Source organism: Microtus oregoni, unplaced genomic scaffold, assembly GCF_018167655.1.
Source record: "Microtus oregoni isolate MIOR12 unplaced genomic scaffold, Mior012 000000F_ref0000247, whole genome shotgun sequence".
Classification (NCBI taxonomy): domain Eukaryota; kingdom Metazoa; phylum Chordata; class Mammalia; order Rodentia; family Cricetidae; genus Microtus; species Microtus oregoni.
Window position 1 is genome coordinate 12,705,640 of NW_024543059.1, and position 17,180 is coordinate 12,722,819.

The 17,180-nt window shown below is 44.2% G+C and overlaps 1 protein-coding gene across 1 annotated transcript in view; it reads right to left on the reverse strand.

Moving 5' to 3' along the window:
* Positions 1–5,859: 5,859 nt before the first annotated feature.
* The window catches only part of Adamtsl3 (ADAMTS like 3), a 224,845-nt gene continuing 213,524 nt past the window's right edge, over positions 5,860–17,180 (reverse strand). Inside the window, exons 26-30 of the mRNA XM_041662229.1 lie at positions 16,151–16,334; positions 14,623–14,827; positions 12,131–12,228; positions 6,480–6,691; positions 5,860–5,966 (exon numbers count right to left, since the gene is read on the reverse strand). Coding sequence (XP_041518163.1) covers positions 5,860–5,966; positions 6,480–6,691; positions 12,131–12,228; positions 14,623–14,827; positions 16,151–16,334 — 806 coding nt within the window. The remainder of the gene's footprint in view (positions 5,967–6,479; positions 6,692–12,130; positions 12,229–14,622; positions 14,828–16,150; positions 16,335–17,180) is intronic.

Sequence of the window (17,180 nt, forward strand, 5' to 3'; positions counted from 1 at the left end):
TGCTGACGCTAAGAGAAGACTTTGAAGATTTCACCTCAGTGATGCTAATCTCTTATTAACCAAAGTTAATTCTTCAGCCCACCTGTCCCAGAAGCTAGAGATTTTTAATCAAAATATATTAGACAAATAGTCCTGACAGTCTTTACTTCCCTCTGCAACTTCACAAACCAGGACTCCATCATCTGACTTAACACTCTTATCTTCCAAGATCCTACAGAACAGTCCATTAAACTTTGAACACTCAGTGGCTTTTCCAGCCCAGTGTTCCAAAGTCATGGCCAGTTTTGTTACATCAATACCTTGTGGTTTGAGTAACAGTTTCTGTTCTAATTTGCTTTTTGTTGCTGTGATAAATGCCATGACCAACAGAAAATGGAGGAGAAAGGGGTTTAATTCACGTTATGTCTTACAGTCCATCCCAAAGGGAAGTCTGCCGACCTAGGGACCTAGAAGTATGAAGAGAAGCAGAGATCGTGGAGGATTACTGTCTACCGGCTTGCTCTTCATGGTTTTCTTAATCTACATTCTTATAAAGCCTAGGACTACTTACCCCGGGGTCCTACAATGGGAAGGAACCTCCCACAGCAATCAATAAAATCAAGAAAATGACACAGAGACTGGAGACATTGCTCAGTGGTTAAGAGCACTTGTGATCCCAGAGGATCTAATTCCCACCTGGTGGTTTATAGCCAATCTAATCACTTTTCCAGGAGATACAATAACCTCTTCTGGCCTTTTTAAGGCATGTATATGGTCCGCATCTGTACACACAGGCAAAACCACATTCACATGAAATAAATTTTGATAAAGCAAAAATGTCAGGTTGGAGCAATGGCTCAGCGATTAAGAGCACTGGTTGCACTTCCAGGGGTCCTGAGTTCAATTCCAAGCAATCATGTGGCAGATCACAATTAGAATGTCCTCTTCTTGCCTGTAGCCATACATGCAGACAAAGGACAAAAAAGATAAATCTTAAGAAAAAAAGAAGCAAAAATGCCTTGTAACTCTCAGGTCTCATTTGATAGCTATGCGTCACAGAAGGAACACACCACAGGAACCTGGAGGAAGGAACTGAAGCAGAGGCCGTGGAGGAGTGCTGTTTCACTGGCTTGATTCAGCCTGCTTTCCTATACCATCCAGGGCCACCTTCCCAAGAGTGGCAGTGACCTGGGCCCTCACACGACACATCAACCAGTAAGAAAATGTCTCAAAGGCTTGGCTACAGGGAAATCTGAAGTCTCCGTCACATTAGCTGTCAGACCCATTCGATGAGAGAAACAACAACAAAAGCAAACAAATAAAACAACCCAACAATTTCAGAAACACACGAGGTATACAGTTGAACAGCACAAAGTCACCACCGGGCTACTACTGAATTATGTTAGTAATGACTGAAGGTAGTAGCAGGTCCTTTTTATCTGGAAGGTCACAATAAACGATTTTTGAAACCCACCATTTGAAAAATCAGAGCAAAAATTAGACATGTAAGACATGACAGAAATATTAAATTTTTGAATAAAAAAAATCTATGCCTATAACGATGTCGGCAATGCATAAAGCAGTATCAAGCAAGAACAAGTAGACAAGGAAGCAGAGAGATTAGCGTTCTAAGAAAGAACCACAATGGACCTTTACATGAGGGGCACAGTGAAGGAACTCCTGACATGAACGCCCCATTGTATGGTTAGAGGACAGGTTTTTATTGTAGCCAAAAGAGAAAAAAAATGTCCAGAGCAAAGAGAGAAAGAAATAGGCTGAGCATGGCTGACAGACTGGACAGGGCCAGGGCTTTCTGCAAGAGAGAGGAGAATAGGGGGAGAACAGGATGATGAGAGAGAGAGAGAGAGAGAGAGAGAGAGAGAGAGAGAGAGAGAGAATAATGAGAATATCAGGAATAGGGCTAGGCAGGAGATATAAAGAGAGCAGGGATCTTAGGTGAGAAAGTCTAGGATGTTAGGGTAAGGGCTTTGAAATGTATGTCAAGTACTTGTGAATAGGAACTGGGGGAGATTGGAGGCCAGGGTGGCCTTTGATATGTAGCCACAAGTATTTGTCAATGTGTGCCCCTGTCAGAGGTAAAGGACAATGGCTCATTTTGGCAGATGTGAACTGGTTCACAAGTTCCTGAGGAATTCTGCCTTTATTTAAGCATCAGAAATCTCCCTATAGTCCAGGTTGAGCTGGGCCTAGATGCAATTATGGACCAAGTCAGCGGGCTTGCCCTTTGTGAGGTGAGGGGGCAGGAGAAGATGAAGTGTCCTGTGGACCTGATGGAAACACTAGGAATTTTTTAAAAAACAAAAACAAACAACAAAACAGAAGCACTAACAAAAATGAAGAAAGCCCTTGGTGGGCTCATTAGGAAAGTGGGCAAGTGGATTCAGCTGAGGACTCTCTCAGCTTGACAACCTCTCCTCAAAGCCATGGAACTGAGAACAAAGAAAAATCCTTTAGAAGTGAATTCCCAAGAGCAGTGACGTAACCACAGAGGAGGCAAAAGAGGCAATGTCCACATAGTGGGCACTGGAAGAAGAGAATGGTGAAGAAAGACCTAGAAGAGTAATGGCTGAGAATGTGTCCAAATGAATAGTCTCAGGAGATCCTCAGACAACACCAAGGATAAGACAGGTGAAAAGCGATAGCTGGGTGTGGTAGTGCAGGCTGGAGGGATAGCCGAAGAGCCAGAGGCAGGAGGGCCACACTCCAAGGTCAGCTTGAACTTCACCTTGGTGTTGAAGAGGTGGCTTGGTGGTTAAGAGCACTTCTTGCTCTGGCATAAGGATTCAGCTTGGTTCCCAGCACATATACGGCTGTCGGCTGTCGTAACTACCTTTAATTCCAGTTCCTGGCGAATAGTGGCCTCTGCTGGCCTCCACAGGCATCAGGTACACGTGTGGTACAAAGACACACATGCAGGCAAACGTTCACACACAAAAAGTAAATCTTGAAAAAACAAACCAAATAAATCCAAACAGACTTACATGTATAATTTTCAAGTTTTGAAAATAAAAGCTAAGGATAAAAATACTGAAAGAAAAAGCCCATCTTACCTATAGAGGAGTACAGATGAGAGTTACATTGAGCTTTTCTTCAGAAGTCATGCAAACAAGAAGCAAACATTCATGCCAGAAGAAACAGACAATCTGAATAAGCCAATCTAGATGATGGAAAAAACAAACTTGAACATCTTCAAAAGCAGACACCAGTAGACACAGATTTGTTCACCAGTCAACTCTACTAAAAACTGAAGAAGGAAATTATTCCAATTCTATATACTCTTTTTCAAAGGCTGGAACACCTTTAAACGCTTTTGGTAACATGCCTCAACTCATTCTAAGAAGCTAGCGTCACCATAACACCCAAACCAGAGAAACATTACAAGAAAACCACACATCGGGATTTCTCATAAGAACAAACACAAAAATCCTCAGCAAAATATTAGAAAATTGAATCTAACAATTTATTAAATAATGAAACACTATAAATAACGACAGACTTTCAGTTATGATGTGTCCGTGTAGATTCAGGAGTTACAGCAAATACCGAGGTGCAGAGTGGGCAGTGCTAGTGAGGCAGGTTTACTCGTGTTTTCAGACAAGGCGTGTGTTGGAAATCAGTACTTTCTCAAGTTTGCTGTGATCCTACAAGTCTTTCAAATATATAAATAAAGTAGCATTAGTGTGCCCGCTGTCTATGGATGTAGCACTACCTCTCTACCCGCCCACTCTCCATCCTGGGATTCCACTACCTTCACTATCGCCATTTAGAAGACATGAAGGACTGGACTGTGGAATCGGGGTGAATTTCTATGATTTCTATGATCTCTCAATCTTGTAACATACAAAGGACAATTGAGGATGTCAAACTCGCTAAGGGAGCTACTGTCCTGTAAGGGGACAGGCAGGATCACAGTTCCAAAGTCTAGCAAAAGCACAACACAGAGAAGTCACCTGAGGATGCCACTGGATACTCAAAGTGAATTTATTTCTGAATTAAGGATCACCAAAGGGAAACATTATCTCTCATGTTATAAAAACAGTAGTAAAATACAGTACACAGGAATGCCGTTTGATGTTAACAAGATGAAAGTACAATAACAACCGAAAGTTGGTTCACTTTAACCTTAAATACAAAGGTGAAGCAGTTTAATAAGAAATTTTGTAGATATGAAAAATATATGTCCCATGTCTTTATTACATATTGTACAAAATAAAATATTGCACCTTTGAGTCATATAATAAATATATACAGAGTATTTTACAAACGATCTTTCTTTTAATTTAATAAGCTCAGCAATCAAATGTGATTGGTGACTAAAAGCTCAGACTGGGGTACGCTTTCCTTTGCCCTGTCGTTCCAGACCACCAAACCCTCCACCTACAGCAGCGTCCATCCCAGTGTCGGTGAGGCTGAAGCTGGAACGGAAGAGGCCTGTGCTCAGAGGATGGCGGAGAGGCCCAGGGAGCTTCTCTACAGGCAGACCCAAAGGCACAGTGCGCTATTCACATGTTGGTCAGGAGGTAGGTCCAAACACAACCTGCCTCAGGAAAGGTTGCGTTGAGTGCCAGGAGGCTGTGGGCAGTACGTGTACGAGCCGTCGGGGACACTGAGTAAAGAAGCAGGACCACTGGTTTGGGGTTTGTAGCATCTAAAGCCGTAACTGGTGAGATAGTATGGAAAGGTCCCCCTGGCTGAATCAGCGCTGGGAGTTAATATGAATGCCGAGCCTTCTTTAGCAGCAAAATCAACTTCAATGTCACGAACACCAGCATTGGCCCAAGAGACCCAACCCTATCCTAAACTGGCCCAAACCTTAAAATCAGTTCTGGTCTTAGCCCTAATGTGACTTCCTTTCTCACTTAACTGAATCCGAGTGTTGGTCCAAGATGAATTCTTTCCATGCACAACCCAAATTTCAACTCCAGGTCCCAACCCCCAAATTGTTGTTTCAAGCCCAATCCTAATGGAGTCAGATTTACCAACAAAGTCACCTCCAATTAAACAATCATTTACTATAAACAATTCCTTCAACTATCATGTTTCTAATTTAGATTACTTTCTTATAATCTTTGCAAAATAAAAATCATCAGGAATATCACTGTATGCATAAATTACATCTGATCAGGCTCTGATCTCTATGTGCAAGAAAACAGTGCTCAGACAAAGCTTCATTCACAGCTCCGAAAAGAAAGCTTTGACTACACTTCAAAATCAGTAGAAAAGCTTAGCCTTTCTTCTCCTTTGATCTCGATGCCTCATTTGGTCACAGACAGATTTCTGTCGTTAGAAGAATGGCAGTCATGTCCGCTGTGTTCTCCCCCACGGATACTCCAAGAGCGAGGACGAGATGCCCTCTGCGGTGAATCCTTGGCTCGGCTGGTTTCATTAGCTGTTAAGGGAGATTGCCTCTTCTTCACGTAATAAACGTAGGGAACTAGAAAAATGCCACTAATGCCAACATCTGAACAGCTACTGGCCAGAGCCCTTAAATCGTAAATGTCACCCACGCGTGCTGACACTCTGCAATTGGAGAGAAACACGCAGCTGCAGAGTCTTCCGTGTGGACCACTTTCGTCCGGTCTTCAAATCACAGCAGGGGATGATGTGCTCCCACGAGCAAGGACATGGCTGCGGATGCATTTTTGCTAATCCTAGAATACATTGTTTGTATGAACCGGAATTAAAAACAACCACCGGAAACGCTAACTTTACAAAACTGTAGCGGATTCCGTCTCTGAATCCACCTCTGCTTGACCACAGACTCTAGAAACTTGAAGAAGGGTTTGAACCAGAGACATGGGGGAAAAAGCCTCTATAGTTTTCCTTTCTCAACACATCAGCATGCCAACCTTGCCAACTTTATCCTTCTCGGCATGACTGGCAGCACCTTTGTTTGTAGAGAGCCAGAGAACACAAGTTAAGGTGCTTTACGAACATGCAGTAGTGAGTGGTGTCGGTGCAGTTTCCTGCAAAAAAAAGAGAAAAGCATCCATAGCATGCCGTTCCCTAGGGAATGAGCAGGAAGCTAGGTATGCCTGGGGCAACTGCTTGGCATTTTGTGTCAGAAACACAGTGGGCTCACTTCTCCACTTGCTCAACCTGCTTCCCGTGGCACTCTGAGATCCCCACGGGTCCTCTGACTCAGACCCACTTCTTTCATCGCTGAGAGCAGGGCTTATGTTCTGTAGGGCCATGGGCCACTTGGAAAACTTAAGAAAGCCTCATACTTGCCCCTAGCAAAGTTACAAGGAATTTTATTCACTATGTAATTTCAGAGCATTCGCTCACCTATACAAGCCCACGGGCTCAGTCTTAGAGGAGACTGCTAAGGAAAATGTGTGTGAAGGGGCTGTCCCAAGATCGGTGCTGCTGCCTGCGCCCCCATTCCTCCTATGTGACGTGGGGGGAGGTAGGCATATCATTGTCTGGGTTTTTACAAGGCTTCTGAGGAGCTGGCGATACCTGGGAGGGGTACGTACTATCACAGGAAGGCCCCAGACAGTGCCTCCAGGGCGCTGGTTTCATCCGCAAACAATGTCTGTCAGCCACGGGTTTGCAGCTCCCCACGTGGATGCAGTCGACTTTGCGAGACTGGAAGCCCCTGCCGCAGACTGCTGTACAGGGCTTCCAGGGCCCCACACGCCAACATGCCTCACAGGACCCCGAGGTGCAGTTCCTCCGAAAGGCTGGTCTGAAATGAGAGAGAGAATGAGATAGAGATAGAGAGAGAGAGAGAATATAAAATGAGAGAAGGTGTCACTTTTTGCTACCATCAGTCAAGCCCTGCTATGAATTCCACACGCCCAGGGCTTCCTTGGAAAACTGATTTGCAGTGTCCATGGCAGGATAAGCAGAACAGTAGGACAATGTGACTGTAGTAAAGATGGGTAGATACCTGAGAATTCTGACCGTTCCCCAATGTCGGGAACAACCCTGCCGTCTGCCCACATTATCGCTGGATATGCTAGGAAGGCTCTGGAGACTGGCTAAGATGTTTGATTAAAGAAAGAGAGGAAGACTTCCTCTAGAAAAGGGGCCGTAGCATTTAAGACAATGTGTTAAGACATGGAGATGAAGTAGAAGTAGGTGAAAAGTACCCTCAGTACCAAAATGAGGTTGAAGAGGTATGGAGAGAGCCAGCAAGTGGCCGAGATGCCACAGGTCGAGGCAAGGAGAGAGCGCTGGTGTGTGGGAAGCCAGTGGGGAGTGCTCACACGCACGTGTAAGCAAGGAAAAGCAACAGGGTGTGACGTCACTGCGAAGGGATCCTCGCCACCAGAAAAGGGGTGGATGTGCCACTGATGGCGAGTACAAGGTCTCTAAAAACCAAGACCTCAGGTGGGCCTGGAAACACAGGTCCATAATTCCAGCTACTCGGGAGTCTGAAGTCAGAGGACTCAAGGGCCAAGTTTTGACACAGCTACAGAAGGTCCAAAATTTTAAAAAAAGTTGGGTATGTGTGTATATATATATATATATATATATATATATATATATGGTATATATACATATATATGATATAGGTAGGATATATAGTACATATAGCATAGGTATAGTATATACACACACACACACATATGTAGTGGTAGATCACAAGTGGAACAAGAAGCAGAGCTTGGGGTAACAGTGTCTTCCCCGTAGAGACTGTTCGACAGAGAGGTCGAAGGCTGTTTAGAAAACATCAATAATAAAGCAAACACCAAAAGCTGCACAGATGAGAGAAGAAAACCAAAGCTGCTGACTTTCCACTCTCCAGGTTCAGTCCCCCCTGATCTGCCAGCATCCCCACTGGACTCTCTCGTCATTCCTGTGACTAGATTACAGTTTATACAGCATCTCTTCTAAGGAATGTTGAAATATCCCAGGATGTACAAGAAAATGGAGGAGACATTTGTGGAAACTTGACTTGTGAAGGGGAGTGTTATACAAAGAGGGACGCAATGCTTGGATTCACCAGTAGGCGGAGACACCATCAAAGGGTTTAACTGGGAACCGCTACATTCCACCTGATTGGTTATAAGAGGGGCCAGAGAGGATTGTCCTGTAAATTTCTTTTGTTTTCTCCAGATGATATAAATCTTAACGCCCCAAAGTTGAGTCACTTTGACCAACAGAGCAGACTGCACACTCCCTGGCTGTCTCCCACTGCAGAGGTCAGCTTCCTACAAATCCTTAAAGAATAGATTCGAGAGGTTAGTAAATGGATGTTCACAATTGTTAGGTGATCCCGTCTTCAGAGTAAGGCTTTGCTCTCTTTGCAGAGACTTCCAAGTTGGCTTTTGTTTTTGGCCTGAGAAGTCTTAAGTAACTCACCTTAAAGACAAACCCTTCCTACAGACAAAGGATGAGAGGCCGGGGAGCTGTTAACCAACATAGAAGCCAAAGCCCAGGACCTCTTGGAGGCTGAAAAGCCAAGACCAGAGTTGGTTTAGCTGAGGGCATCTATCTTCAGAGCAGGGACAGAATGTCTAGGGATGGGGACACCCAAGTCAGATGGAGGTTGTGTAGATGCCGACAAAATAGACCCAGTGTGGATTCACGTGTTTACGGGTGTATGATGGAAGTAGGAACCAGGAAGTGACTGTCCTACTAGCTTGCCTCAATTCTCACTCTGCTCCTGCTTCAAATAATCCCTGCAACAGCAGCCAGATGAAACTATCCATTCAAGGGCTGTCTGTGGGCTCCAAACCAGGCTAGCTGGAAAGAACAGACAGAAGTGGATGTCTTTAAAACAACATGAACTGCCAGTAAATCTCCTGAAAAAGACTGCCCAGGATATCATGACTCCCGGGCAAAGATGGAAATCATCACTTTGAGAACGTACGTACGTCCTCAGCATTTCCTCAGGAACCCACAGGTCCTTGTATTTCTTCTAGTCAAGCCTGGGCTACTTCTACTCCTACGGTCCCCAGGCCTTCTACAATGCCACTCAACAGAGCCCACACACCCTGGTCTTCCTGTGGTTACAGAAGGCACCCGAAGACAGCCCATCCACCACTAACTCTCTATCCCGGCCCCCAATGGGATAGCCTGTAAAACACCATCTCACATCTACTGAGCCCCTGCTATGACCTCTGGGGGTGTCTCTGCTCCAGCCTGCTCCTCTCTAAACACTGAGAAGGGATATCTAAGGCCACCTTCTGAACCTTCTAATGCACACCTTCCTGAAACCCACAGAGTGCAAGCACACCACCCTAGAAGGTATCTGCGGGGAAAACGAGGTTCTAAAACTTCAGAGAAACCCTTCTCGGCAGCTCTCTCTAATCAACTTCGTCCCCTATCCACAAACTACTATACACATGAAGGAAAGTAAGAGCCCTGAAGAAGACCAGGCTATGGCACAGGCTAGCCAGTCTAAGCAAGCAAAGCCATACAAAGCAAATGGAAGGCATTTGACACCGTCACATAAGAACTGCTCTGGAATATTTTCCTTTCCTGTTCTAATCAGTTCTACTCTTTCGTTTCACTTCCATATCCCTTGTGTAAGATCCTATTTGATCAGATTTAGAGCCACCTTCCATGCCCCCTTTTCCGCCTCTTGTTTTTGCTGCTTTTGACTGAATCTGTAAGGTCAATCCAAGATAGATAGATAGATAGATAGATAGATAGATAGATACATACATACATACATACATATATATATATATGATTTTACTATATCATCTATATGAAAGAAAGAGAAGGAAGAGGAGTGTATAAATATAATAGAGAGAGAGAGAGAGAGAGAGAGAGAGAGAGAGAGAAGAGAATTCAGTGAAGAAGGTGGAAGTAGAGTGTAGTAATAGGGGCGGCAGGGCTGCGTCCCCAGCACCCTGGCTGCCTGCTCGGCTAGCTTAGCTTATGCCCCGAAATAGCAACACACAAACTGTATTCATTTAAACACTGCTTGGCCCATTCTCTTCTAGGCTAATTCTCACATATTAATTTAGCCCATTTCTAATCATCTGTGTATGGCACCCCAAGGTGCGCTTACCAGGAAGATTCTAGCCTATGTCCATCCTGGGTCGGAGCTTCATCCCGGGAGCGGGGCATGGCGTCTCTCTGAGGCGTCTGCCCCGAGAGCAGAGCTGTCGAGTCTCTGTCCTCACTTCCTCTTCCTCCCAGCGTTCTGTTCTGTTTACTCCACCTACCTATGTCCTAACCAATAAAATGGGCCAGGGCAGTTCCTTTATTAGCCAATGACCTTCCTCCATCAGTAGAGTTGAGAGTGTAACCCCACATTAAACACTTTGATTAGCCTTTGTCCTAGGAGCACGTCAAGTAGTAGCTGACTAGGTTTGCATTGGGACTGGAGACTGTCCTGGAACAAAGAAGGATGGAGAAAGGGAGACCAACAGAATGGCTGTGAGGCTGGACCAGGTAAGAGATGATGATGCTTTGGTCAAGGGTGATGGTGGAGAAAACAACACACACACACACACACACACACACACACACACACGAAGGTGAATTCAAGAAAAAGGGCACAAGGAATCAAAAATGCATATAAAGGGTTATAGGAAAAAACCCTATCATATTTACTTAAATATTAAAATGTTAAAAACCTATCTAATGTTAATAAAAATGCAGATAACTCATATTGTTTTGATAGTTTGATGGTAATTTGGAAGTATACTTATGAATTCACTTTGATTTCTAAATATCTATGCCATCAAAATGCAACTGAGCATACAGACACACACATTCTGAGATGTTTATTGCAGCGTCTGTTTGCAAGAGCATAGATTGAAACAATATACCATCATGGACATAATGGAATATTAAATATCATACTTACATAAAGCCAATGTGTGCTGAGATAGAGCATGTTTATAATATATTCTTAAATACAAAACCAAGTTTCAGAAAAATATGTATAGTATGTTAAAATAAAAGGCTCCCTCCATATGTGCTTTTGTGTTGTAAACATGTCTTTATAACTGCAGAGGGAAACATCTGGGATGGGGCACATCTGTGTGTGGTCTCTATCTTCTCAGGAAAGTAGGAAACTGAGTTGTCTGCTGAGAATGGGGGCAGCTGCTACAAACATTTTCCATTTGAGGAGAATGATTCTGGCTTGAAAGCACCTTGTGGAAATAGGAAATACTGCTGGCTCAACGCTGCCAAACCAGACTGCAGGCTCACAAGAGTAGCCAAGCCAATAGTCAAGGTCATTCCACTTTCTTCAGCAGGGCTCAGGATGTGGAGCAGTAAAAAATAATTAGATATGGAGTGTTTGCTATGACCAGGACTGCTTAGGTGCTGATCCTATGCTCACATTGGAACAGCTTAACTTCAGGATCACATGCATGATGGCATTCTGTTTGCAGACGTAGACAGGTAGCTAGTCCAAGGTCACACAACGAAAGAACAATGGAATAAAAATCCCCTGCAGTTGTATAACTTGCAGATTCCCTCATGCTTGCTGATTGCTGGGAGTTTGTCTTCTAGGGTAGGAGAATCAGCAGATGGAGTCTGGCCCTCCAGGTGCTCTCGTGAGTCAAGTTCTACTCTATCACCTGTCCACGCAGACTTTCGTGCAAGAGAAAAGCAAACAGTCCCTTAAAAACTAAAAAGGTTATTTTTAGTCTCTGCTAAATATTTATACTAATATCCAAATCAGCACAGCTTCTAAATAGGAATAAATCATTCATTGGAAAATGGGAAAATGTAAGCTGTAAACCCAAGTGAAATATTAGGCTTGAGCAGATATACATACATACATACATAACACATGTATATACGCCACATTATATATACACATACATGCCAAATCACATACAAAACATATATGGCACATAAGTCATATATGTAGCACATATATGTATATAAGTGTATATATACACATATACATGCACAATGCACATATATACATATATGTGTATGTGTTTATAAATCTATTTGAGGTGCCACATTTTCCCTTTAGAGTTTCTCTTGTTATTCAACATCCAAATTGCTGTCATTGTGAGTAGTGCTTATTGGACATATCAGTATAATGTATACCATCAAGGATGATATTGAATAAATCATAATTGAATATGAATTTTCAATTATGAGAAGTGGCAGAAAGTAGGAATAATCTCACAGCAGGCAGTGCTGGTCCCTGGAGGCGCGAGGGAAGGTGCATGCCGCACTAGGCTAGGGTCAGTACCTCCTTCTGTCCTCACAGTCGGAGCTGGAGCCATTGTGGGCACAGGGTGTGTGGTGTTGCTGCATCCTCATGGTGTGGCCCATGCAGCGTCCGGGACACTAGAACAGAAGCACAGTGCAGTGTTTCACACGCCCTGCAGGCTCAGGCACCGTAGGTACTGAGATCTGGACTGAAGTTAGAAGGGGTCCAAGGACAGCTCTGCAGACAGACCTACCCTCCTCCCACCCTTTATCCCTGAAGCCCAGACCTCCTTGGGATGAAGGGCAAAGGATGGGATAAACTCTGCCTTGATTAAGTTTAAGTATGGAAACAGCTATATTTAAAACAAATAGTGAAGCCCATGTTTGATTTGTTTTGGGGTTTTTGTGCACGTGTGTTTTGTTTTTTATTCGCTCTGAGCAAAGATGGAGGTACCTATGCTAATGCAAGTGTAGCTGCAGGAGAAACAACTCAAGCTTGATTTGCAGCCCTTGAATTGTGAACATCTGTGACACCCATTACATTTTTCTCATAATCATATCATGCATGGAAAAGTCCGTTATATTTTTATTACTGTTAGAATGAGCTCTCTGGTCAGGTCAGAATTCTTTTTTTTTTATTTTATATTTATTTATTTATTGATTTATGCAATATTCTTTCTGTGTGTATGCCTGAAGGCCAGAAGAGGGCACCATTACAGATGGTTGTGAGCCACCATGTGGTTGCTGGGAATTGAACTCAGGACCTTTGGAAGAGCAGGCAATGCTCTTAACCGCTGAGCCATCTCTCCAGCCCCCGTCAGAATTCTTTAGTATATACTCTAAGTGTACCCTTTGATTTTCTTTATTTTTCTTACTTTACTTAGCCAATATCTCTCATACACTCTTGTTATGTTATAGCAATACTTTATTGGGCTTTAATTCACCTGCCATAAAATTATCAACAATTTTGATATTATTCAAGGTATTCATTTTTGTTCCATCTATTTATTTGGTGTTCTATGTAAAATGCCATTTCCTACAGTGTAAAGAATGATGCCTACCTTTTTCTTCTAAACATTTTACAGGGTTGGCTCCTAAGAGTCTTTGATGGATTTCACGGTGTCTGTACTTCCTGTAAGTAAGGAGCATGACTTCATGCTTTTCTGTGGCTGCACAGTTGCCCTGAAGCATTTGTTAAAAGGGTGCCATTTCCTGTGGTGATCCCCAGATCAGCTGCTGACAGGATACAACCCAAGGGCGGAAAGAATTATTTTGCCTCATGGTCCAGGGGATGCAGTCCTTCTGGCTAGGGATGGCAGGTGTCAAGAGCAAGCAGCAGTGGCAGCAGGAATGGGGTCAGCTCTCAGAGGATCAGGAATCAGGGAGGATGCCTGATCTAAGCTGGCTTTCTCCCTTTTCTTTTTGTACCCATTCTGGGACCCCAGCCCATAGGAGGAAGTTGCACACATTCAGGAGAAGCCTCACCCCTCTGATTAATCTCTGGAAACTTTATCACTGATATACCCCCAAGTACCGGGAGGGGGGCTTTCTTAAGCCCAGCATGTTGGCAACTGAGATTAATCATCACAGAATAATATTCCTTTCTTCAATGGATGGTTTTGTCTATCTGACCAAGATTCAAATGCTTTAGTTCTTGATGTGGAATTCCCCTCTGTATGCTGTGAATACCATTGGTTAATAAAGAAATTGCCTTGGTCTGTTGATAGGGCAGAACTTAGGTAGGTGGGGAAAAACTAAACTGAATTCTGGGAGAAGGAAGGTGGAGTCAGGGAGAAGCCATGGAGTTGCCAGAGGATGCCAGAACTTTAGCCAGTAAGCCACAACCATATGGTGATAAACAGATTAATAGAAATGGGTTAAATTAGCCAATAGGAAACTAGAGTTAATGGGCCAAGCAGTGATTTAAATAATACAGTTTCTGTGTGATTACTTTGGGGCTAAGTCACCAGGAACAAACTAGTGGCCTCCTTACTACAAGTTCTGGATTCCGTTCTGTTCCAGAGATGTATGTCTGTCCCGTGGTAGAACAGCCCTGTGCTGTAGAAAGTTTTGCAATCAGAAGGGTGGACCCTCCGACTTACTCTATTTCAGAAGACTTGTTTTGGATATTGTTGATTATTTTTAGGTCCACACAGATTTTAGATTGGATTCAGCTTGCCAATTTCTGGGAGAGGCTGCTGTGACTCTTTAGATAAATTTGGAGAGTGATATTAGTATCATGCCAGTCACAAACACAGGAAATCTTTCTATTTCTTTAGATTTTCTTCAATTTCCTTCAAAAAACATTTTGTGGTTTTATGCTGTTTAGTTTCTTCAAAACTGCCCTTGAACTTTAAGTCACCGATCAATTGATCTGGTTCTGTGCAGTAATCAGACTCCGGATTTCATGTCGATTCCTGCCCCAGTGGTACACTGTTGCTTGAAATTCAAGTTAGATGTTCTCAAACAATTCTAAAGTTCATGAGTAACAAAGAGGTGATTACAGATAACACTGCCAACACCTAAGGTTACCTGGTTTCCCGGGCCGATGGCCTGTTGAGTGCACGGACGGAGTGTACATGATTTTCTCCCCAGAGGCCTCTCTTTGGGAGCACACGCCCTTGGGGACACCGCCTGTACAGTCCCATTGGCTTTTGTCTGGGTGCATGTCACTTGCCGACTGTGAAATCCTTCGCCGCAAGACACAGAACACTCGGACCACACACTCGTAAACCACCTAGGAACAAAAGCTACAGGGCCTTAGAAAGGGTTGTCACGTGAAGGCTCATTTGTTGATCTTAACACTATGGTGGGGTCTGGGGAGTCACATGCCTCTCCAGGCAAGGGTGCAGCATAGGTGACTTCTAGTCTTCCTCCTCCCCTCCCCTCAGGGAACAGCAGTGTCCCTAGGTGGAGGGAACCAATGTAGTGATGAGTGTGCCCCCTACAAGGTTTAATAGAGAATTGCCACCGTGCACCAACTGTCAGTGCACACACTTCCCTGTGGCTTCGCAGCGTGAGATTTATGCTTTCGCCAGAGTGACCCTTAGTATGATGTATTCCATTTAGGAATGACAGTAGTTACTAAAAGACATGACAGGTAGAATGTCTGCAACATTGACATGCCTCAAAGGAGCTGTTGTGTCTGACACAGCAACTCTGCTTCTCACAGACTTCTGAGGCATGGGCAACTGCCTGCGGTGTGGACATTTCTATAGGAAATGGAGCTGTGCACCAGTAGGGGTCTCTTATTTAAAACAATCTATCATTTTTAGTAGTGTGTATGTGTGTGTCTACATGACTATGTCTGTGTTCATGGGTTTACATGTGTGTGTGCATGCGTGAGTTCATGCGCGCATGCGTGTGTGTGTGTTTGTGTGTGTGTGTATGCTATGGGTGCAGACGAGGGCACTGGACCTCCTGGAACTGGAGTTACAGGCAGTTGTGAGCCCATGGACATTGTTGCTGAGCACTGAGGTTCTCTGCAAGAGCAACAAGCCTCTTAACTACTGAGTCCTCTCTCTAGCCCTGACTAGCCATCTTTTAATCAGAAAATTAGGGCTGAAAAATCATTCCTGCCTCACAGATCTGAACTCAAAAATGCAAAAACACCTCTTCGTTTGTTAGTTGTTTTTTATTATTTACTTTTGTGTCATTGGATTAAATCTCTGATGGGCTATGTGACACTCAGTCATTTATTTCACATTAACCCTTTCTCTGAGTATAGCTACTGAGCTATTATTACCCAATACAAATTACTGTGCCTTCTTAAAAATAATTTTTTATATTATTTTATGTGTATGGGTGTTGTACCTACATGTATGTCAGTTCACTATGTGTGTGCTTGGTGCTTACAGAGGCCAGAAGAGGGTGTCAGTTTCCCTGGAACTGGACTTACAGATGGTTGTAAGCTGCCATGGGGATTCTGGAACTTGAACCTGGGTCCTCTGGAAGACCAGCCAATGTTCTTAACCATGGAGCTGGCTCTCCAGTCCCTATTGTGTCTTTCAAAACCAGTAAAATCTAGTGTACTGGTAAGACAGTGACTAAACATACATACCTTGCTGGGCAATCCTGGGTGTTACAGGACTGAAACTCAGTCAGCGGCTTCCTGTGAGCCCCACAGAGGGCTTCACTCGCTTCCTGCCCACTGGTCATCACACACCGTGGCCTCTGAAGGCGGACCCCCAAGGGGCCACAGGTGGCAGAACAATGCGTCCAGTTACCAGGTTCCCAAAAAGGCTCTGCAGAAAAGGAAATGAAATGTCACCAACAATCCCAAATAAGAAAGGATGATGCGCTGGAGGCGACAGGTCAAAAGAACACCATGAACCATTCTGGGCTTAGCTACCTCCCTGCATTTTAGGCAGCCCACACAGAAAAGGCCATTGCACAGGGGAGGCTTACTTTCTCTTGAGTTTCTACTGTACCTGCTGACAGGAAATGGCGGCCAGCACGGGCTCCCTTGGAGCTCAGCCTGGGAGATAGCCAGCTAGGTCTACCAGAAAAACCCAGGAGAAAGGAAGGAGGTATCGGGAGGCCAGTGCTTCCCCAGCGTTCTCTGAGCAGAGCCAAGAGGACAGGGAGGAAGGCCTCTGCAGGGGATGCCCTAACGCCATCCATTTTCCAAAAGCAGATCAGGCGGAGATTGAAGATAATTTATCAGAAAAACCAGGGACCCGGGGTTAAGCAGTAAGGTGAGATGCATTTGAGCCCCACCCTTACTTTTCCATGAATTCTTCACCCAAACATCACATCAGCCCTAAAACTGCATAAATGATTTGCTCTGGAGACAACTGGAAAGGTAAGAATGGGGTTTCCTTTAGAGGAGGAGAAGCCAAGAGCCCCCAGGAAGCACAGCTTTTGTGTTACGCTTCCTCGCTGACACGCGCGGTAGACGATGAGGTAGGACGCGATGATGACAGGTTTGTGGAAGGCCACAGAGAATGCCAAATTTCCCTGCAATGATGGTGAATAATTGATCGCTACCAGCTGTGTCCACATGATCTCTCACAGAACGGAATGGCTTCCAAACTTACTCTTTTCTATTCTGGGTTTTGAGTTTTCACCTTAAACTGCACGTGGCATCT